Raw genomic sequence first — 23,998 nt, 5'->3', positions numbered from 1 at the left:
CGGAGGGAGTACTCCGTATAATAGTTTGAGGTTAACAAAGTAAAAAAAAAAAAAAAAAAAAAAGATAAAGTTTATCTATGCTGTGTAGTATTAAATTTAAAGACCAATGGTAAATTTGTCTTATTAAAATCTCTCTCTAATTAATTACTGGGACATGTACTTGCTGAGTGTGCGCAACCCTTGGATTATTTTAGTCAATAATACATAATACATAACCTGAATTATAAAACAATAAAAAAAACACTATATAATGGGGGAAGTAGCAACACTTTCATTTGAGCATCAAATGGACAAGTCTTGTAATAAACTTGGTACCAACGATGAGCATTTCGCAACTGCAATGCAATTGGTTACGTGCTCATCGTTGCCAATGGTGATGCTAAGCGTAATCAAGCTCAAAGTCCTGGACTCAATAGCAGAGGCCGGACCAGATGTCCAACTCTCTGCTCATAAGATAGCGAGTCGTTTGTCAATCCCTAACCCTGGTGCCGCAGACATGATTGACCGAATGCTATTTTTGCTTGCTAGCCATAAGATTGTTACTTGCACTAGAGTGGATACTGACTTGAAGCCAGTTAGAGTTTATGGGCTTACACCTGTTGCCAAATACTTTGTCCCGAATGAAAACGGAATATCACTAGGTCCGCTTATGGAGTTGGTACAAGGCCAAGTGTTTATCGAAAGTTGGTATGTTAAGTTTCTATTTTCTAGTTTTTGCTAGGTTTTTTTTATATAACTCCGTCGTTCAAAAGAAAGTATTCAAAAACAGTGTATTTTTATAATATAAAACTCAAAGTAAATACTATAGTATTTGTTATGAAGTTTATAGATCCTTATTGTTGTAGTTGTTTTGTTTTGGTTCCCCTAGTTACTCGCTAGGGGTCCATTTGCCTATTGTGGCTAATAAAATTTGTTGTTCCAAAAAAAAAGGTACAAGCTTAAGGATTGTGTTCTTGAAGGAGGTATTCCATTTGACATGGTTCATGGTGCAAATACATTTGAATTACCGGCAATCAATGCAAGTTTTAATGAGATTTTCAACAAGTCCATGGTTCACCATAGTACCTTCGTGATGACCGAAATTCTCAAGTGCTACGATGGTTTTGATCAACTTAGTAGTTTGGTTGATGTTGGAGGTGGATTAGGAATCACCATCAATATGATTGTATCCAAATACCCTTCTATTAAAGGGATTAACTATGATTTGCCACATGTGCTAAAACATGCACCAAAGTATCATGGTATGTTTGATCGTATTAGCAACATTGTATACAAATGAAAGTTATCTTACTTTTTTCTATTATACTTGTAGGTATAGAACATGTAGGAGGAGATATGTTTCATCATGTACCACAAGCTGCAGCCATTTTCATGAAGGTATTTTTGCTAAAACATATTGATGTGCGTTTTTTCATATTTAAACCATCCCCACATAGCCTAGTGGTTGGGACCTCATTTTTTTCAAATGAGATCGTTCAAACTTTACTAACAACATATCTTATAGGTCGGAAAAAATAAGTGGATAACCTAATTAAGGATATGTGAGTAAAAACAATACACCCCTTAAAAACAATACACCTCTTCTCCGGATAGCCTGAACAGAAATGTTTATCCTCGTTTATACTGATGTTTTTTTTTTTTTTCTTCAATTGAATGATTTCCAAATCAAAGTACTAACTCTTATATTGACATATATAGTGGATATTACATGATTGGAGTAATGAACACTGTGTGAAGCTACTACGCAACTGCTATAAAGCTTTGCCGGATAATGGAAAGGTTATCGCTGTCGATGCGATTCTCCCGTTGATACCAGATTCAAGCGTTTGGGTTCAAGCCAATACCAATACAGATGCAATCATGATGACACAAGATCCAGGAGGAAGGGAGCGCACCGAGGACGAGTTTCTTGCATTGGCAAAAGAGGCCGGATTTAGTAGAATCACAAAGGAAGCCTTTGCTTGCAATTTCTGGGTTATTGAATTCCATAAGTAGATAATTGATTATCAACTTATATATGTACTTTTGTATTCTTACTATACCCTTTTGTTGAGGGATCGTGTATTGTTGTTGTGATTGTGATTGTTATTTAAGTACTTTATAACATCAACTTGTATTTTCATTTCTATGTCCATCAAAGTTTAATAAAGAGCGATGCTTAAAGATTTGATTAGTAGATATTAGGTCTCTTCAAAAATATATCATGAGAACTGTTATTCAAAATTAGCAACTTAATCTGAGCATATCGACATTTCGAAAATTAGAATAATAATTCGATTATTCGTTTCATATTTGGGTATCAAATTTTTCAAAATTGGGATATACTAAACTTTAGAATCATCTGTGAAAAATGGAAACGTGCATTCTGTTATATGTGTGTGCATTTCGTGCATGAATGATGACTCCGGATTGATCATTGAATCGTGTGAACACTTTCCTAATCGAATATTTCGACCCTCTTAGCCACGGATTGCACGAAATTTCGATTGAGATAAGACAAGGATGAATTGACGTCTTGGCTAAAAGATATCAATTCCACAAGCAGATTGTATATTCTATTTGTTTATGTTGAAAGTGTATTTTGTATAAACAAAATCTGTCACAAGTGTGTAACCTTTCATATGGAAATGAATCCATATATTTATAATGGGTCAAAAGGTGTTTACCAAAAGTCACAACCTTTCATGATACCCCATACATAGCTTGGAAGTTTATACCCATGTATTTGTGCTTAAACAAGTCCAAATACATGTAAAAACCGCTCTTAAATGTCCTAGAACAACCCCAAAACGTTTGGGGATCAAATGCACCTTTTGGGTAAAAATGGCACCTTTTCAGCGTCCATGTGTTAAGCCACGCCGCGGCCTAGGGACCCGCACCGCGGCTTAACAAAGACACAAGCACCAACAGCAAGCAACACCTTCGACCTGGACACAGCGCCTTAAGGCGCACCGCGCCCCTCCCAGCCGTGCCGCGACTTAATGTTGCAGCCTGGCTGCTGCAGTTTTACGCGTTGTGGTTCGGTGCGTTTGGTCTTGCAAGTCCCGTTTCGCATTTCTAATGTTCCAAACATTATTTTCAAGCTTATATCCATTTCCTCAAACCATATTTCCCTTTTACGAACGTGTACTCCACACTCTCCATATTCGTGTAGCGTTTCAATGGTTCGAGCACTTTCAACTTAGTAATCCAACCACTAAAATGACGTTGGATCATGCTAAAATCATCAACAATCCCCCCCCCCCCACCCCCAATTTTAGTATGATCCTTGATTACTAAAATACCAACAAATAGAAAACTAATGCATAAATGTAAATGTCACATGGATTGAATTTACACATAGTATATTACACGTGCAAAAATTCGAAAATCAGGGTGCTCTAAACGTTTGAACCCATCAATTCATTTGAAAACGTGTCGATAATACACACATTAGTTCCATAGTCTCTAACAATTAACCCGACACTATTATAGCCATGTGTCCCAATCCTCTTATGAACATATCAAAAGCCAAGTCCAAGCTTTCTTGAGGCGGCAAACCTCATGTTCACATAGGTAGTTTTCTTATAATCTTGCTACCGCAATGCAATTTTTTAAGAAAACTATTAAGAAGTTTAACTTCAACCTCGCTTTATCTTACGGGTCCGAACACATTCCTTGGGATCATATAATGTATGTGTTCCAATCTTCAAATAGTAGGCTTTCCTCATTGAATTCTGCTCCTAGCGTTGTACTAGAAGGGAATTGGGTATCCCACTATGGAAGATCTAAATCGGACTTCAATCCCATAACATTAGCCAACTTGTGCATGCTTCCGGCTAACACTTTTATCAAGTGATTCGGTCAAAGTTTTGTTGTGACCCAACAAAATCCACACGCATCACTTCATTCGTGATCACCTCACGAAACACAGTTTGTCTAAGGCATAAACGTCTAGACTTTCCTTTGTATATTAGCTACATGCCTTAGTCTAAGTACATCCCACAACTAGGGATCAAAAGAATTCCAATCTCATTCATTTTCACTTCAATCAATTTCCCTTTTCAATCATTTTATCCAAGGATTCATTAAATTCTTATTTACCATAAGAAACTAGCGAGTATTCAAGTTCATTGATTGAATAGTATAGTTCATTCATTTGTCCACCTTTCCAGGATTCACCAATGTAAACCTATAATGTGTACACCCTTGATAATGGCCATTTCATCAATATGCACACAACTATTGCCATTACATTGGATAATGAGATTATAATTATAACCATACCTTAGTCAATCCACTTCTAAACCAAGAAGTAATGACAATAAGATCATAGTGCCAATAATCTCAACATCAATCCCTTGATCCAAAATATCTCATCTATTGCAAGTGTAAAATATAACGACTTGTAGATGTATAATTCTCTTGATCATTAGTAAGCTCAATACATACTTAATATGCCTTAAGGATTCACATTGTGAGTTAAACCATAATCCATGGTCAGTTTTACAAGTATTAAATACTTAAACCACATCACAATGTTCTTTTCTAGTATATTATTAGACCATGCTTAAACTCTCCAACACATTTTCTACATTGGTTACTTGATGTCATCATATACATCACAACACCAATTTCCAAGAGAAGTATATTCAATACCATACCGCTATTTTAGAGAATTAAGCAATAAACAACAGTAATCCTACTTTCATATTAGAACATATTTGTTTTACTTACTCGCACCACCTTGATGGATCATCAACATGATTGAGGACAAAACTTAAATGAAGATAATGAAAACTTCATGTTTTCTCAAAACGAGATAACCAACCTGGATGCTTGATTCACATCAACACCCATCTTGCATAATATATGCGTTACCAAATTACAGAATATATAACAAATTCCGCATTGCACATCGTCATATAGCCGATGCCCCTTTTCCTTTGACAATTAACCGGCAAACCAATAACTAAACAAAAGATGCATAGTGACTTTAGAGAAAGTCCTTAACCACTAGTCAAAATTGATAATCATTAACCGTTATCAATTTTATAGTCAACCTTTTTCCAACATTCATATCAATTTGTGCAAAAACACATGGAACTTTCCGTTTCCAAAATATAAATGGATAATTAATACCATTTACCATGAACCTCATGTAATACCCCGTCAGAATCCACTAACGGAATATTAACTCCTGGTCCCACAATTTAGCGGTCACGCCCTCTATATGAGACGTTTCTGAAAAGTATTCGCATTAATCATTAAAACAAAGTCATTTAATAAAGAAAATGTAACTGGAAACATTTGACATCAATGACTAAAGTATATGAACCCAAAACATCAGAGAAAACTGTCTAAATGCGAATACTTGTTCTTGAAATAAAAATAGAAATCATGTTGGACGCCGTCCAGTTCTAGCAGCAAACAGCACATAACTTCAAATAAAGCGGAAGCACTAGCTCTATGTACCTGAGATGAAACATGCAAAACGTCAACGAAAACGTTGAGTAAAACTACAGGTTTAGTAAATCATTTGTAACTTAGGCCACAAGATTTTCTTGAAAAACATCATAGGAAAAGTGTACATTATCATGAGCACTTGATTATAAAAATTTAACCTTTGCGTAGGCCGAGCCCACGTCTTTCATTTACCCTATACTGGCGATACACCGATCAAGTGTATGTGTAACAACTACATAAGCACCTGTTTAACGTTGCGGTGAGGTTTGTCAAACCTAACGGTACCGTCCCTATAAGTCGAGCTTACAAAGTAACTAATATAATCAAGCTAAGGGATTTTTGATCTGAACTCATATGTATATTCTTAGTAAGTTACTCGTGCCAAACACGTAAAATATTTGTAAAAAGCATGCATCTCATCCCTGTAAAAACGTAGTAGGGACTGTAGACTCACCTTAGCAAAAGCACTCGTAAAGATCTTAGCGAACTGTACTGTAGTCGAACGCTCTCGACTGAACAACACAACCTAAATAAGTAAATCATCTTAAGTATACACTAATAGGTCAAACTTAGTCAACCCATAGTGTACGTAAAGTCCTAGTGCTCAGACTGACTCAACAAACATGTAAAAGTCAACTAATCCAAGCAAGTCAACGAAAGTCAACCAAAGTCAAACCAAAAGTCAACTCGGTCAAAGTAGTAACTAAAGTCAAACATCTCAGTAAGTCATGCAAACATAGTCAAAAAGTCAAACTTAAATCATATAACATGTTAACGCTCATAGTTTAGCAAATCGCATTTTCCACATCTTAAAGTAAACCTTCGAAAATCATACGTCGTAAAGAAATACACTCATAGCACATAGCACATAATTCATAAAATTATGATCAACTCCAGATCTTAACTAGACTTAAAAAAGATTCCAAAAAGTCCGTCTAGGGCCTCATACGATAAATAAAATTCCAATATCAGAAAGGCTCAAGTTCAGGTTCATTACAGAAAATTCTGCTCGCGCGTCAGTTTTTAAACATTTTTCATAAAATATAGAAAATAGATTTTAATGAACGGCCAATTGGTGTCATCTCAAGACATCACAAAATTTAAGTGATAAAATAATCAGAAGTATTGCTTTAGCCAATTCGTTCAGATTTAAAAAACATTACAGACTCATCAGTTTTTGAATATCAACCGGACACATCACAAAGATTAGCATATAACTCATGGAAAATCACGTTCTTGCAAGTTTTCATACAAATGAAACATATCAAAGAACATCTAAAGTAACATATTCCAGAAGCTCAAAGTCTAAAACAATTCCTAGTTCATTCTAGCAATTTTTATATAAACTTAAAAACAGATTCAGCATTCTTTACGAACCAAAACTTCGTTTAATCATATCGGAAGCATTACATAACCTTTTAACGCAAATCTTTAGTCTAAATTGCATAAATTTTCACAAAGAATACAGTAGCACAACTTTAATAAGCTAAAACACATAGCATACAACTCAGAAAATTCGAATTTCATGCAAACCCTAACGTAATCTTCGATTACGCATATCTTGAGCATACGATAACGAAATCACGCAAAATCGGAGTCTAAAATTAATAATTTTTTAATATCTTTCTAATTAAACATATTAAAAAGTCAGATCTCATATCAATTTAATCAGATCATCAATAAACAAATTCTTTTTTCAATCATACAACGTTAATTTCGCAATCAATCAACAATTAGCAATACTAGACACCATTAATTGAGCACTAGACTCTAATACACCATGTAATTGAACAAAAAACTGAATTATTAAAGTTAGGGTTACTAATTATACCTCAAGCGATTAAATCGAACACACTAACGCATAGAGAACGACACAAGGAACGTTTAACAACCCGTCCTAATCCTCCTGGACGAAGTCATCAACATTTGGTCCCATTGCGATGATCGACTCCAAGTAATGTCCTTAACACGAGCTAATGCAAAGCGGAAGACTTAATTCGTACCTGAGAATAACATGCTTTAAAATGTCAACATAAAGTTGGTGAGATATAGGTTTGATGCTAACAGCGTTATAACTATGGACCACAAGATTTCATATAATTAAACATAATACAATCGCAAGTGTATGTAAAAGTAGTTGAGCACTTGGTAACCATACTTAACATTTAAATCATCGCAGCATATTCTTAAATAATCGCTACACCGTACCAAGTGTAGTATACAGAAACGAAGTACTGTGCAACCGTTGAAAACTGGTCGTCCAGCCCGGTTGGGGTTGTCAGGCCCGATAGATCTATCAACAGGATTCGCGTTTACATTTCTCATGTAAATAATAGCCACCAAGTATAAAGAAATATGCCATGGTACAACTCAACATAGAATTTATTTTGATCACTTGTGTCCATAACGTAAATCATAAAATGCATGTATTCTCATCCCAAAATATTTAGAGTTTAAAAAGGGACTATATACTCACCTAATGTATTTTGTAGTAAAAATACATATAACATCATTGAACTAGTGTAGGGTTGACCTCGGATTCACGAACCTATATTATTTATATATATATATTAAAACTTATAACAATAATTAGTCAAGTATATCTATATTACCATTAATATACTTAATAATTTGTATGTGATATTAATAAATAAATTAGTTAAAAGTATTTTATATATTTTAAATAAATAGTTAATATTTATATATGATTATATTAAAATATATTTATTCATCATATGTAAATTAAATTAATATTTTATAATAATAGCACATTTTTTTAAAACAACACAATATGTAATTTAATATAGTTATGATATATGTAAAAATATATTTTTATATAAATATCATTTGTTTGTAAAAATTATAATAATACTAAAATAATGATAATAATAATAATGATAATAAGAATGATATTGTTTATATGAAAAATTATAATTTTGATAAAATACGTTTATAATTAAATGATAACTAATAATTATCTTAGTAATGATAATAATAATTATAATACTTAATGAGAATACTAGTATTAACAATAATGAAAAGGTTATTAATTAGATTAATGATAAAAATAATAATAGTTATAGTTGTAATAATCATTTTCAATAGTAATAATAATAATAATAATAATAATAATAATAATAATAATAATAATAATAATAATGATAATAATAATAATAATAATAAAATAATAACAATATGTTATACCTTTGTAGCATAAAGAAAAACTTAAAGTGTCCAAGACAGGACTCGAACCCACGCCCCTCACCACCAAACACCACTCCCTAATCAATCAAGCTATTTGGTTTTTCTGTTTTTAATACCCTTATCTATTTATTTAACCCGTAACCCATTTCCATTTACTCATTACGTTCAATTACACAATCCAAGGCTTGCTGTAATCAGGAACCAAACCACAGCTATCAGCATGATCTAATTATTCTGGCCCAACAGAAATCGACAGCCCATCATACAATAACATTTAATTTGGCCCGTTTAAACATTAAGCCTGATAATCGAATAGGGTTTTAATCGAATAAGGATTTCTTGGGGTCGATTATAGTTGATTTAGATCTTCACAGCTGTACACCTCCACTATCTAACCTAATCTTCTCTTTATCATTATCTGTTCGGTATATAAAAAAAATAAATAAAGTACTAAACGTGGTAGGGTTCGCCTGGTATCACCAAAAACATCTAAAGCATTATTTTCTCTTTACAGCTCATGTTCTCTATTTCTAAGTTAACAATTCCCAAATCAGTGATGTTACTTTTCTTTCTATTCTTTTGTTTTGTAAGCTTAATACACGCTCCTCTCTTTGTCGATTAAACAGAAAGGAAAAAGCAACAGCCGTAGGTTCAAGATGGGTTTTTGTGTGTGTATGGGCTGCAGGTTCAACAGAAAATGATGGTTGTTTAACGGTTGAAGGTGATCTTAGGTGGTGGTTGAGAGGGTGACTTTGTAATTGAAACAGATACAGTAAACAGACGCAGCAGGAGATATTCGGTGGTGGTGTTCTTGATCATGGTTGTTGTATATGGAATCAAATAATATGGTGAGGTATCGAGGGTGTTGGAGATTTAAGATAATGGTTGTGGGTTTCATTAATAAAGGTGGTGTTGTGATTGTTAATCGAAACCAAAACCGAAGTAGCTATGAGTCTTCATGAGTTTAAGAAGAGAGAGATTATTGAGAGATGGTGTCTGTACGTGCTCAATAAAAAAAAAATCAAGAAACAAACAGTGTAGCGGCTCGATGGTTTGTGAGCCAAGGGTGTTCGTGAAAGATGGTGGCGAATTTACAGTAGGAGTAAACAAAATATCAAACAACGGCTGTTGGAGCAAAACAGAAACATTTGCAGCAGGGTTTGGGTAAGTGTCGATGGATTCATGTGTTGTTGGATTAATAACTGAAGGGATAAGGTGGGCGTACGGGTGATGGAAGTTTTGATGATCATGGTGGCTAATTGGTTATCAAAAGAAACACAAAAAAAAATAGTGAGTGTGTTTTATGACTATGGAGATAATTGAATGTCTTTTTTATCAATTTGAGATGCTTGATTATATAACAATTGTGGGTGTCAACAAGAAGCATCGAGCAGGAGAAGAAACAAATAAGAAAAACAAAAAAATAAAGTCTGAGTGTGATGGCTAACGAAATTCGCTCCAAATATCTGATTTGTACAAAATGGAATCAATTATCTACAGCTATGATATGAAACTGATTTTTGGTTCTTTGGTGAAAAACAAAACGTATGATGCATCAATATATAATAATCTATATTAGTATATATAAATTATACAATGTATTTGTATAAATATAAGCATATATATATATATCTCCTTTTTCTATATCTGTTAGTATATCCTTATATATTTAGCTGTGATTAAAAATATAATCAATATTTATAATAATTCTATTTAAAAAAAATGTATTTATTACATATTATTAATTATAGAAATGGAATTACTAATAATAATATTAAAAATGGAAATACTTATAATAATAAAAGTGAATAAAAAAAATATAATGATATTAGTAATATCAATAATGATAATAATATACTCTAAATATTCAGAATAACAAGTTTTAGTTACTTTAAGTTATCTAATACTTTGTTAACGTTCTCAATTAATATATATCGTATATACACATAAATGTTCGTGAATCGCCAGACGTGGTCAAAGGGAAGCTGATTATCCAAATATTGATTTCAAACTTTCCAGACTCAAATTTACAGATTTTGCTTATCGTGTCGGAAACCTATAAAGATTAAGGTTTAAATTTGGTCGGAAATTTCCGGGTCGTTACAGTACCCACCCGTTAAAGAAATTTCGTCCCCGAAATTTGATCGAGATCGTCATGACTATCAATAAAATGTTTTTATGATGAGTATGAATTGATAACTAGAGTTTTATCACCATTTAGTAATAGTGGTGAAACAATTTGATTATGTGAAGCGTACGAAATGAAGATGTCACAAGAGATTGAGGTATAGATTTAACTTTTGACGTAGTCATAGTGAATTTCCGGAATTTAAGGGATTTTTAAAAAAAATCTTAAAAAACTAAAAGATCTGATTCTTTGGCGAATAAGGAAATTATGATCTTCTTTGATTTAATGCGCCAATCTGTTTTGATTTCTCTGTCGGATATTTCACTATAAATCCACTCCCTTTGTTTCTTCATTTCCACAGCTCACACCTTCTATTTTTTTTCCCCCTCACTCCATACTTTAAAACATTCGTCAGTATGCTTCATCCTGTTCTGATTCCTGTTATACTTCTAACTTCCATATCTTTCATTCTTCTCTTTCATCTGCCGCCAGAAGAATCTATTCACTTCTATTATTTCCTTGAAATTATAATGTTTTTAATTCTCCCATGTCTTTACGTTGCAACACGTATAGATATACACGGTTTGAAATTTCTGGGTGGTTGTTGAGTTCTATATCCTTCATTATTTTTCGAAACTTCATGCTTTCGTTTTCTCTTCCCGACTTTGAGTCAAGCGAGTAATGGTCCAGAATTCGTAGGTATAAGATTCGAAATGAACATATCTAATGCTCTTAGAAAGAAATAGTAATGGCACGGTTTTGATTTGTCATATTACCAGAATATCCTGGGAAAGACCGAATCATCAAGAAAGATTTTCTTGATATTTTTAAAAATTTAGATAGAATGTAAGAGCCGTGTAACATGGCACATGATGATGGTACTGTGAATCATCACATTCCATTAGAAACTCAACATGACTTACTGTAATATAATGACGTTGATCAAGTGTCATTATATTATACTAATTCATGTATCAGTTCCCAACACTACTTCAAAACATTTCTATTTTAAACTCGGAGGTTTCAGAATTTAGAAACTAACACAGTTTCTTTTATGTTGTAACGCAGATATTACGGAGAGATAAATGATCTCAGATAAAAATGTTTATGGAAATATCTTCAGAAATATCGAGGATATTTATAATGTAAGGCGCGATGATATCTTAGATTTTCTATCATCGATGGATGATGAAGAAGGTTTGTTTGTGAAAATTTAGAATGATGAGTAAGGTGGTTGCTAATGATTTCAGTAGGCACTGAATCATTTTAATCCTTTGAAGGCAGGTTTAGTCCTTGTGATTTGTCCACAGCCTCTTTCATACTTTGCCCAATCCGTTTTCCTTCTCTGTTTCTGAGCTTTACCAACACACTGTACTTTATCGTCAAACTTTTGACCGTTAAAGTCGTTTACAGTTTTTGTTGCTTCATCAGCATTTCAAGAACTAGTTCGCAGTTCAGGGTGTTTTTCAGAAACTTCACATTCGGAGTTTGAAATTCTTAGGGGTAGACGTTATAGGTATAAGTGGGGAAGTTCTGCGAGATTTTCAAAATACTGATTGCTGATTCTGCCAAAGAGATGACGAGCTGCTGGTACATCTGCTGATGATGTCATGGAATATAAAAGGTTCTCTGGTAACGACGGCGAAAGGGCAACGTATATATATCGAGGTTATAATAAGGCTAGTTTTACTGAGAAGTCGAAGTTAACTTGCTGAAGCTGTGACAAAATTTGGTTACTTTGAAAAGGAGTCATAAGGTTGTTTTTGCTAATAAATGGTAAAGGATTCAACACAAGTACATGTTAAACTATGAATTTGAGTTCGAGAGTTTTTCAGGTGCATAAATCTTTTCTTCCGTAGATGAAGTGCGGTTGGTTCATCTTTCCGATTGAGGTGTTTTCAAGAATCATGAAAAGTTGTGAATGCGAATTGTAATCGTCAAGATACGAATGAGGTTTAAGATAGAATCAAGTGGCAAACTTGAAAATTAGTTTAGTTTCATATGTTATAATCAATAGTTTAATTCATTTTACTTGTCCATAGTTAGCAGTCTATTAGTCCGATTGTCCAATGGTCTAGTAGTTCAACAGTTCAATATATTCATATATAATTTAATATACATAATTAATACGTATCGTGACCCGTGTACCGGTCTCAGTGTCGATCACAACTCAAAGTATATATATATTTTGGAATCAACTCCGACCCTGTATAGCCAACTCCCACCTTCACATATAGAGTGTCTATGGTTGTTCCAAAATATATATATAGATGGGTCAATATGATAAGTCGAAACCTTGTATACGTGTCCCGTTATTTAAAATGCGTAAATTAAATAATATATATATCATGACCCATTGCACAACGTGTTGTCTCAGAATTAATCCGACCTATTGTTGTACATGTGTCCCGACGGTATGTAAAGTGCGGAAATTAAATAACTATAAATAAAATTGTGAAAATATAAATTGCGATAAATTAAATGTTCATCAGTTAGCTGGAAACAGTTAGCTAGGTACAGTTAGCGTGGAATCTTAACAGAATTTTAATTGGTTAAATCGTTTGTTTCTAACAAATTTTATTTTGTCCAATGTTTCTTCATTATGCCACTTGTTGGATTCTGATAGGTCAAAATCCAAATATGAATTTGAATGAAAATGGTTATTTTTCGGTGAACGGATTCGTATATCGGTGTTTGTAAGTAGGATAGTAAGTGACCGTTGGATCAGATTTGAAGAATGTACAGTGTAACTTATTAATGTGAAATCTAAATATTCCTCGGGTACTACCTACCCGTTAAAATATTTTTCATCATTAACAATTTGTACGAAAGAATTTTTAATAACAATCTTTATGAAAATATACTTGCATATATATTTTCGTCAGATGTAATTATGGATTTAATGAGTCAAAAACTCATTTGATTTATCGTTAATACTAGATTACATAATATCTAAAACTTTAGAGATTACATAATCACCATGTCGAACGAGAAAAAAATGAGGTAGAATGATACGTAAAGCGAAGATAATCGATGTAGATCGATGTGTAGAACGAAGTTCATACTCGAAGTACAGATGGTGATATTGAGGCGTGAAATGTTGATATTCGAGGTACAGATTGTGATGTTGAGAGTTACGGTGCGGTTATGGTTTAGGGATGATAAGGGTACTGTCGACGTCGATGATGGTGGTACTGGTGCTGCTGCTGGTGTTCGTAACCTTCGCACCAGGTTCTCCAAAGTCGTCACACGAGCGCGTAGTTTGTTAACTTCTTCTAGTACTACGGAATGATTGATGGTTGAAGCGAGCGAATGAATAAGATTCGAAATATGGGATAGTATGTAATCGTGATGAGATACTCGGAAAAAGGGGAGAGAAAATAGTTTTTCGAACAGGTTCGCCGGTAAGCGCTTCAGGTTGAAAAGGGCAATTTGGTGGATGAAAGAGATCTTTAATGTGAAATGATGTTCGGATATCGAATGATATTCTAACTATATAGAATATCTATATATATACAATTCTAAAGATTTTGTAGACTACAGAGGAATTTACGGCATTTGTCAGGCAGGTCTACGAATGCGCTAAGATATGAATTATTAGATACGCTAAGATATGAATTCTGTCTATACACTATCGATGCACTAAATGCAGTAAGACGTGTCTAGACTTATGAATGACAAGTAGGCAATTCCCTAAGAATGATAAGCAGGTGATTTCCGACTAGGAATGATAAGCAAAACTTTTGACATGTAGACATGGTCAAAGTCCAGACTCACTAATGTATCCTAACAACTACTAGTTAGACACACTAATGCAAGGCCTGGTTCGCTAAGACCAACGCTCTGATACCAACTTTAACAACCCGTCCTAATCCTCCTGGACGAAGTCATCAACATTTGGTCCCATTGCGATGATCGACTCCAAGTAATGTCCTTAACACGAGCTAATGCACAGCGGAAGACTTAATTCGTACCTGAGAATAACATGCTTTAAAATGTCAACATAAAGTTGGTGAGATATAGGTTTGATGCTAACAGCGTTATAACTATGGACCACAAGATTTCATATAATTAAACATAATACACTCGCAAGTGTATGTAAAAGTAGTTGAGCACTTGGTAACCATACTTAACATTTAAATCATCGCAGCATATTCTTAAATAATCGCTACACCGTACCAAGTGTAGTATACAGAAACGAAGTACTGTGCAACCGTTGAAAACTGGTCGTCCAGCCCGGTTGGGGTTGTCAGGCCCGATAGATCTATCAACAAGATTCGCGTTTACATTTCTCATGTAAATAATAGCCACCAAGTATAAAGAAATATGCCATGGTACAACTCAACATAGAATTTATTTTGATCACTTGTGTCCATAACGTAAATCATAAAATGCATGTATTCTCATCCCAAAATATTTAGAGTTTAAAAAGGGACTATATACTCACCTAATGTATTTTGTAGTAAAAATACATATATCATCATTAAACTAGTGTAGGGTTGGCCTCGGATTCACGAACCTATATTATTTATATATATATATATTAAAACTTATAACAACAATTAGTCAAGTATATCTATATTACCATTAATATACTTAATAATTTGTATGTGATATTAATAAATAAATTAGTTAAAAGTATTTTATATATTTTAAATAAATAGTTAATATTTATATATGATTATATTAAAATATATTTATTCATCATATGTAAATTAAATTAATATTTTATAATAATAGCACATTTTTTTAAAACAACACAATATGTAATTTAATATAGTTATGATATATGTAAAAATATATTTTTATATAAATATCATTTGTTTGTAAAAATTATAATAATACTAAAATAATGATAATAATAATAATGATAATAAGAATGATATTGTTTATATGAAAAATTATAATTTTGATAAAATACGTTTATAATTAAATGATAACTAATAATTATCTTAGTAATGATAATAATAATTATAATACTTAATGAGAATACTAGTATTAACAATAATGAAAAGGTTATTAATTAGATTAATGATAAAAATAATAATAGTTATAGTTGTAATAATCATTTTCAATAGTAATAATAATAATAATAATAATAATAATAATAATAATAATAATAATAATAATAATAATGATAATAATAATAATAATAATAAAATAATAACAATATGTTATACCTTTGTAGCATAAAGAAAAAATTAAAGTGTCCAAGACAGGACTCGAACCCACACCCCTCACCACCAAACACCACTCCCTAACCAATCAAGCTATTTGGTTTTTCTGTTTTTAATACCCTTATCTATTTATTTAACCCGTAACCCATTTCCATTTACTCATTACGTTCAATTACACAATCCAAGGCTTGCTGTAATCAGGAACCAAACCACAGCTATCAGCATGATCTAATTATTCTGGCCCAACAGAAATCGACAGCCCATCATACAATAACATTTAATTTAGCCCGTTTAAACATTAAGCCTGATAATCGAATAGGGTTTTAATCGAATAAGGATTTCTTGGGGTCGATTATAGTTGATTTAGATCTTCACAGCTGTACACCTCCACTATCTAACCTAATCTTCTCTTTATCATTATCTGTTCGGTATATAAAAAAAAATAAATAAAGTACTAAACGTGGTAGGGTTCGCCTGGTATCACCAAAAACATCTAAAGCATTATTTTCTCTTTACAGCTCATGTTCTCTATTTCTAAGTTAACAATTCCCAAATCAGTGATGTTACTTTTCTTTCTATTCTTTTGTTTTGTAAGCTTAATACACGCTCCTCTCTTTGTCGATTAAACAGAAAGGAAAAAGCAACAGCCGTAGGTTCAAGATGGGTTTTTGTGTGTGTATGGGCTGCAGGTTCAACAGAAAATGATGGTTGTTTAATGGTTGAAGGTGATCTTAGGTGGTGGTTGAGAGGGTGACTTTGTAATTGAAACAGATACAGTAAACAGACGCAGCAGGAGATATTCGGTGGTGGTGTTCTTGATCATGGTTGTTGTATATGGAATCAAATAATATGGTGAGGTATCGAGGGTGTTGGAGATTTAAGATAATGGTTGTGGGTTTCATTAATAAAGGTGGTGTTGTGATTGTTAATCGAAACCAAAACCGAAGTAGCTATGAGTCTTCATGAGTTTAAGAAGAGAGAGATTATTGAGAGATGGTGTCTGTACGTGCTCGATAAAAAAAAAATCAAGAAACAAACAGTGTAGCGGCTCGATGGTTTGTGAGCCAAGGGTGTTCGTGAAAGATGGTGGCGAATTTACAGTAGGAGTAAACAAAATATCAAACAACGGCTGTTGGAGCAAAACAGAAACATTTGCAGCAGGGTTTGGGTAAGTGTCGATGGATTCATGTGTTGTTGGATTAATAACTGAAGGGATAAGGTGGGTGTACGGGTGATGGAAGTTTTGATAATCATGGTGGCTAATTGGTTATCAAAAGAAACACAAAAAAAAATAGTGAGTGTGTTTTATGACTATGGAGATAATTGAATGTCTTTTTATCAATTTGAGATGCTTGATTATATAACAATTGTGGGTGTCAACAAGAAGCATCGAGCAGGAGAAGAAACAAATAAGAAAAACAAAAAAATAAAGTCTGAGTGTGATGGCTAACGAAATTCGCTCCAAATATCTGATTTGTACAAAATGGAATCAATTATCTACAGCTATGATATGAAACTGATTTTTGGTTCTTTGGTGAAAAACAAAACGTATGATGCATCAATATATAATAATCTATATTAGTATATATAAATTATACAATGTATTTGTATAAATATCAGCATATATATATATCTCCTTTTTCTATATCTGTTAGTATATCCTTATATATTTAGCTGTGATTAAAAATATAATCAATATTTATAATAATTCTATTTAAAAAAAATGTATTTATTACATATTATTAATTATAGAAATGGAATTACTAATAATAATATTAAAAATGGAAATACTTATAATAATAAAAGTGAATAAAAAAAATATAATGATATTAGTAATATCAATAATGATAATAATATACTCTAAATATTCAGAATAACAAGTTTTAGTTACTTTAAGTTATCTAATACTTTGTTAACGTTCTCAATTAATATATATCGTATATACACATAAATGTTCGTGAATCGCCAGACGTGGTCAAAGGGAAGCTGATTATCCAAATATTGATTTCAAACTTTCTAGACTCAAATTTACAGATTTTGCTTATCGTGTCGGAAACCTATAAAGATTAAGGTTTAAATTTGGTCGGAAATTTCCGGGTCGTTACAGAACGTCTTTCGTGCACAAGGTTTCTTCCAAAAACAACTTTTGATGGTGGTAAGGTGGTGGTGATGGCCGATGGCCAAAGAGAGGGAGAGGGGAAGGGGGTGTCGACTTGTAGGGGAAACAAATGAGGGTTCTTGTGATTTATTTTCCTTTTATAGTTAGTAATTAGGCCTAAACACCAACCACTAATGATCCACTAGCCAAATTAAGTTCATTAAGGTGCATGGGGGGTGGGTTCGGTCGTAGGGCCCTCTAATGGGTATCCTGGGCTCGTTTTTCTAATTTACTTGTACGCGCGTGGTTCGTTTCGAGTGCCGTTAACCGTACCGGGTCTCCGGAATGTTAACTAGTCGTTGAAACGCAATCACCAAGTTTAATTCATTAAATAAATAATAAATTAAAAATAATTTTCTCAAAGTCAATAATTATCGAAAATAATTATTGTGTCATTTTTCTGAGTTCCGTAAACTGAAAAGTCTTCTAGATGATAAACTTAACTGTAACGTTTTCTAGTTCTTTCGCTATCCGAAATAAATCGTAAATTAATATAATATATTAATTCAAACAATCCTCTATTAAGTAGGTACTTAAGTCAATTAAATACACAAAGTTTAAGTAATCACCATTAAACACTTAACGGACAAGTAATGATAGTAAACGAAAAAAGTCGGGTTGTTACATTACCCACCTGTTATGAAAAATTTCGTCCCGAAATTTTAGTGGTCATCCGCCGTAGTCGTCTCCTCGAGAAACAGTTGCGGATACTTAAGCCTCATCTGGTCTTCACGCTCCCACGTGAATTCTGGTCCTCTTCGGGCATTCCATCTAACCTTAACCAATGGAATTCTGCTTTGCTTTAGTTGCTTAATCTCGCGATCCATAATCTCAACAGGTTCTTCAATGAAATTAAGCTTAGGATCTACTTGCACTTCATCTAATGGAATCACTAACTTTTCATCTGATAAGTATCTCTTCAAATTGGAAACATGAAAAGTATCGCGAACTTCGCTAAGTTCCTGCGGTAGTTTCAATCTATACGCTACCGGCCCAATTCGTTCGGTAATCTCAAATGGTCCAATATACCTCGGACTTAACTTTCCTCTTTTTCCAAAGCGCACTACACCTTTCCGAGATGACACTTTAAGCATAACCTTGTCTCCAACCTGAAATTCCAAATTTTTCCTTTTAAGATCAGCATAACTCTTTTGACGATCTCGTGCTATTTTCATTCTTTCTCGAATCTATACGATTTTCTCGGTCGTTTCATGTACAATCTCCGAACCAGTTAACTGACTATCTCCTAACTCAGTCCAACATAAAGGCGATCTACACTTTCTGCCATACATTGTTTCAAAAGGCGCTACCTTTATACTCGCATGATAACTATTGTTATAAGAAAACTCTACTAACGGTAGATGTCTATCCCATCCAATTTCAAAGTCAATCACAAAAGCTCTTAACATGTCCTCTAGTGTCTGAATCGTTCTCTCACTTTGACCATCAGTCTGAGGATGGTATGCAGTACTCATATCTAAACGAGTTCCCATAGCTTCTTGCAAAGATTGCCAAAATCTGGATGTAAATCTACTATCTTTGTCGGAAATAATGGATAACGGCACTCCATGTCGTGAAACTACTTCCTTTATGTAGATCTCTGCCAACCTCTCCATCTTATCTGTTTCCTTAATCGGTAGAAAATGAGCAGATTTCGTAAGATGATCCACGATAACCCATATCGTGTCATAACCTCCTACCATTTTAAGCAACTTAGTGATAAAGTCCATCGTAATATTCTCCCACTTCCATTGGGGAATCTCTGGTTGTGTCAGTAGTCCTGACGGCTTCTGATGCTCTGCCTTAACTTTAGCACAAGTCAAGCACTTACCAACATAAGTAGCGATATCAACTTTCATGTTAGGCCACCAATACAGTGCCTTAAGATCTTGGTACATCTTGTCAGATCCGGGATGAATAGAATACCTTGTCTTATGTGCCTCTTCTAGCACTAGTTCCCTTAATCCGCCAAAATTCGGTACCCATATCCTGTCGATAAAATACCGGGTTCCATCATCTCGAGTGACAAACTTCTTATCAATTCCTCGAAGTGATTCAGTAGCAACATTCTCTTCTTTCAACGCTTCTAGCTGTGCGTCACGTATCTGGGAAGTAAGGTTCCTTCGAATAGTCAAATTCAATGCTCTAACTCGAATAAGCTTAACTCTCTCCTTCCTACTCAAAGCATCTACCACTACATTAGCCTTACCAGGATGATAGCTAATGTCGCAGTCGTAATCGTTTAAAAACTCAATCCAACGTCTCTGTCTCATATTAAGCTGTTTCTGATCAAAAATATGTTGCAAACTCTTGTATTCCGTGAATACAGTGAACTTCGTACCATACAAATAGTGTCTCCACATCTTCAACGCAAAAACTACAGCACCAAGTTCTAGATCATGAGTCGTATAATTCAATTCGTGTATATTCAATTGTCGGGATGCATATGCAATCACTTTCGTACATTGCATTAACACACAACCATAACCTTGCCGTAAAGCATCGCAGTAAACTACGAAATCCTCGGTTCCTTCGGGTAAAGATAAAATCGGTGCAGTCATTAACTTCTCCTTTAACAACTGAAACGCAGCTTCATGCAATTCTGTCCACTCATACTTCTTACCCTTGTGAGTCAAAGCTGTTAACGGTCGGGCAATAGTAGAAAATCCCTCAATGAATCTCCAATAATAACCCGCAAGACCTAAAAATTGTCGTATATGAGTTAGCGACTTAGGAGTCTCCCATTTCTTCACTGTCTCTATCTTTGCAGGATCAACTTGAATACCATTGACACCTACAATATGACCCAAGAATTGCACTTCTCGCAACCAAAAGTCACATTTTGAAAACTTCGCGTGCAGCTGCTCCTTCCTGAGCATCTCTAGTAACAAACGGAGATGTTGTTCATGTTTTTCTCACTTCTAGAATATACCAATATATCATCGATTAAATACTATAACAAACTTGTCTAGATATGGCTTACACACACGGTTCATGAGATCCATGAATACAGCCGGTACGTTCGTCAATCTAAACGGCATTACTGTAAATTCATGATGACCATAGCGTGTCCTAAACGCTGTCTTCGGTATATCAGATTCCTTCACTCTCAATTGATGATAACCTGACCTTAGATCGATCTTAGAATAACATGCTGATCCTTGCAATTGATCAAACAAGTCATCAATCCTCGGCAACGGATATCTATTCTTGATAGTTAACTTATTCAACTCTCTATAATCAATACAGAGTCTCATAGATCCATCTTTCTTCTTCACAAACAGTACTGGAGCTCCCCACGGTGATGAGCTCGGTCGAATGAATCCTTTATCTAAAAGCTCTTGCAGTTGACTAGACAACTCTTGTAATTCGGGTGGTGCAAGTCTATATGGCGCACGCGCTACTGGTGCCGCTCTGGGAACCAAATCAATCTGGAACTCTACGTCTCTATGCGGAGGTAATTTGGGTAACTCATCTGGAAAAACATCGGGAAATTCTCTAACAATGGCCACATCTTCGAGTTTCTTGCCTTCAAATTCAGTTTTACTTACATGAACTAACATAGCAAGACAACCCTTCCTCATGTGTTTTTGCACCTTCAAACAGTTAATAAAATGTAACTGCGTTTTGCTTCGCTCTCCATACACCATTAAAGGTTCACCTTCAACAACAGGAATACGAATCACTTTCTGATGACAGACTATGTCGGCTCTATTCTCGGCTAACCAATCCATTCCAACCACTAGGTCAAAACTTCCCAGCTTAATAGGTATCACATCTATCTTAAATGACATTCCAGCCAAAGTCAATGTACAATCACGGTAAACCTTATCCGCACTCATTAGATTACTATTTCCTAGTTCTATAGAATATAAATTCTCTAATGACGATACAGCATTTCTAAGATTATAACAAAAATCTCTAGACACAAAGCTTCTATCAGCTCCGGAATCGAAAAGTACATAAACATGTTGATTATCGAGAAGAAACGTACCCGTAACTAGCTTAGGATCATCACGAGCTTCACTGGAGTTAATGTTGAAAGCCCTTCCTCTTGCAAGTTCGTTAGTCTTACTAGCAGTTGGGCAATCCTTTCGGAAATGACCTTCTTTTCCGTACCCATAACACATATTCGTACCAGTCTTACACTCGGCAGCCAAATGTCCATTCCTCTTACACTTATCACACTTTTTCAAACAATCCCCCAGATGATGCCTATTACACTTAGCACACAATGGGAACTTTCCCTTATAACCAGAATTAGCATTTGGGATTGCAGCATTACTCTTAGCAGTATCTTGTTTCTTAAAGGGCTGCTGGTTGTAATTCTTCCCTGAGTTATTGTTATTCCATTTCCTCTTGTTATCATGAGTTTTAGTCTCATTTGGGGCAGGAGTCTTCCCTCGCTGTTCAGCTTGATCGATTAACTCACTAGCCATCTCAACAGCTTCTTGTATAGTTCTCGGCTTCGAAGTAGTTACGCCACTTTGAATCTTCTCGATCAAACCGTTCGCATAAAGAGTGATCTTACGACGTTCGGGAGTAACCATATGCGGACACATAAGGGCAAGTTCAAAGAATCTCTTATTGTAACTAGTCAAATCAGTACCCACTAACTTCAGGTTTTGGAGTTCTCGCTCCATCTTAACAGTTTCGGCGTAGGGACAATACTCTGCGATCATTCGTCATTTCAAATCCTTCCATGAGGTCTCAAATGTTTGATCCATACCTACTGAGTTTGCATAGGTATTCCACCATGTCAATGCACCATCAGATAGCTTACTAGACGCAAACTTCATTTTATCCTTCTCTCTACAACCACTGATATGGAAAACTGACTCAAGCTTCTCAAACCAACGAGTCAAACCAACTGGACCTTCGGTGCCATTAAATGAGTGTGGTTCACATTTCAAGAAAGTCTTGTACGTACACCCTACTTGTCCATTGTTTTGAGTATTAGTCGTATCTTGATTTCGGTGATTTGTAGCGTTCACATTGTTACTATTAGTTTCGTTTCGAAGTTCTGCCACAGCTTCGGTTATTCCTTCAGAAATCCACTGACGAACATCAGCTTGGGAAACTGGCTTGGGCGACATTATCTTTCTGGTCAAGATAACACATTCGGTTAGTGTCAATGAAATCGATATAAAAAATATACTAGCAACGGAATGATGCATAGTAACTAATATTAAATCATAGCGATTCTAGTAGTACTAGTGATATATAATAGCGATACACAACGTTTAGTAGTAGCAGTAGTAAGAACAATGTACACTAGTAACATTATTACTAACACCAATTGCCATTAGTAACTCAACACTTAACGAAATAAACTTCTTGTTCCAAAATTCATGCATAACCAGTAAAAGTAACATAATTCTCATGTCATAAGTAAAACCACATAAGCAAAGCCACAACTAATAATGTATGTGTGAACATCATATAATAAACAGTAATAACCAAATAATGTTTGACTGCGTGGAACAATCTAGTCGAGCGATCTTTATTTGCGTTTCTGGAGTTCCTTCATCAAGTACTCGACCATTTTCTTCAAATTTTCAACTCGCACGGTGAGATCATTTGGTGTCATTAGTAGCAGCAGTGGAGGTACTAGGCTTAGGAGTAGACGTAGAAGCATCATAGGGATGAAAACGGCGACACATCTCAAGTGACTGATTATCATAATGAAAACTCTTATAAAATGGGTTATTACGCCGAGCAGGTCCTTTCGGTATCCTACGGTGGCCTCTTGGTCCATAGGGGTTAACACAATCGGGTTTAACAAAAGGTGTTTGAGGTGAATCGGGTACATCAGATTCGGATTCAGATTCGGGTTCCGATTCTTCTTCGGAATCCTCTGCAGGTTCCTTTCCTTTAGGCTCATTC

General features: G+C 34.4%; 1 protein-coding gene across 1 annotated transcript; it reads left to right on the top strand.

The window, feature by feature from the left end:
• The first annotated feature begins 300 nt into the window (after positions 1-300).
• LOC139850563 (cathecol O-methyltransferase 1-like) lies at positions 301-2,144 on the top strand. Its single transcript, XM_071840127.1, has 4 exons — positions 301-687; positions 931-1,241; positions 1,313-1,377; positions 1,699-2,144. Exons 1-4 carry the CDS (start codon positions 341-343, stop codon positions 1,993-1,995), a joined length of 1,020 nt encoding a protein of 339 aa, XP_071696228.1. The 5' UTR covers positions 301-340; the 3' UTR covers positions 1,996-2,144.
• Positions 2,145-23,998: the final 21,854 nt, after the last annotated feature.

This window comes from Rutidosis leptorrhynchoides, chromosome 5, assembly GCF_046630445.1.
Source record: "Rutidosis leptorrhynchoides isolate AG116_Rl617_1_P2 chromosome 5, CSIRO_AGI_Rlap_v1, whole genome shotgun sequence".
Taxonomy (NCBI): Eukaryota; Viridiplantae; Streptophyta; class Magnoliopsida; order Asterales; family Asteraceae; genus Rutidosis; species Rutidosis leptorrhynchoides.
This window is presented reverse-complemented; position numbering and strand designations above follow the sequence as displayed.

Bases quoted from the DNA above. Each gene is read 5' to 3' on its own strand.
- LOC139850563 (XM_071840127.1), top strand. From the start codon at position 341: ATGCAATTGGTTACGTGCTCATCGTTGCCAATGGTGATGCTAAGCGTA. The intron at 1,242-1,312 runs GTATGTTTGATC...TTATACTTGTAG, and splicing joins ACATGCACCAAAGTATCATG to GTATAGAACATGTAGGAGGA. The intron at 1,378-1,698 runs GTATTTTTGCTA...TGACATATATAG, and splicing joins CTGCAGCCATTTTCATGAAG to TGGATATTACATGATTGGAG.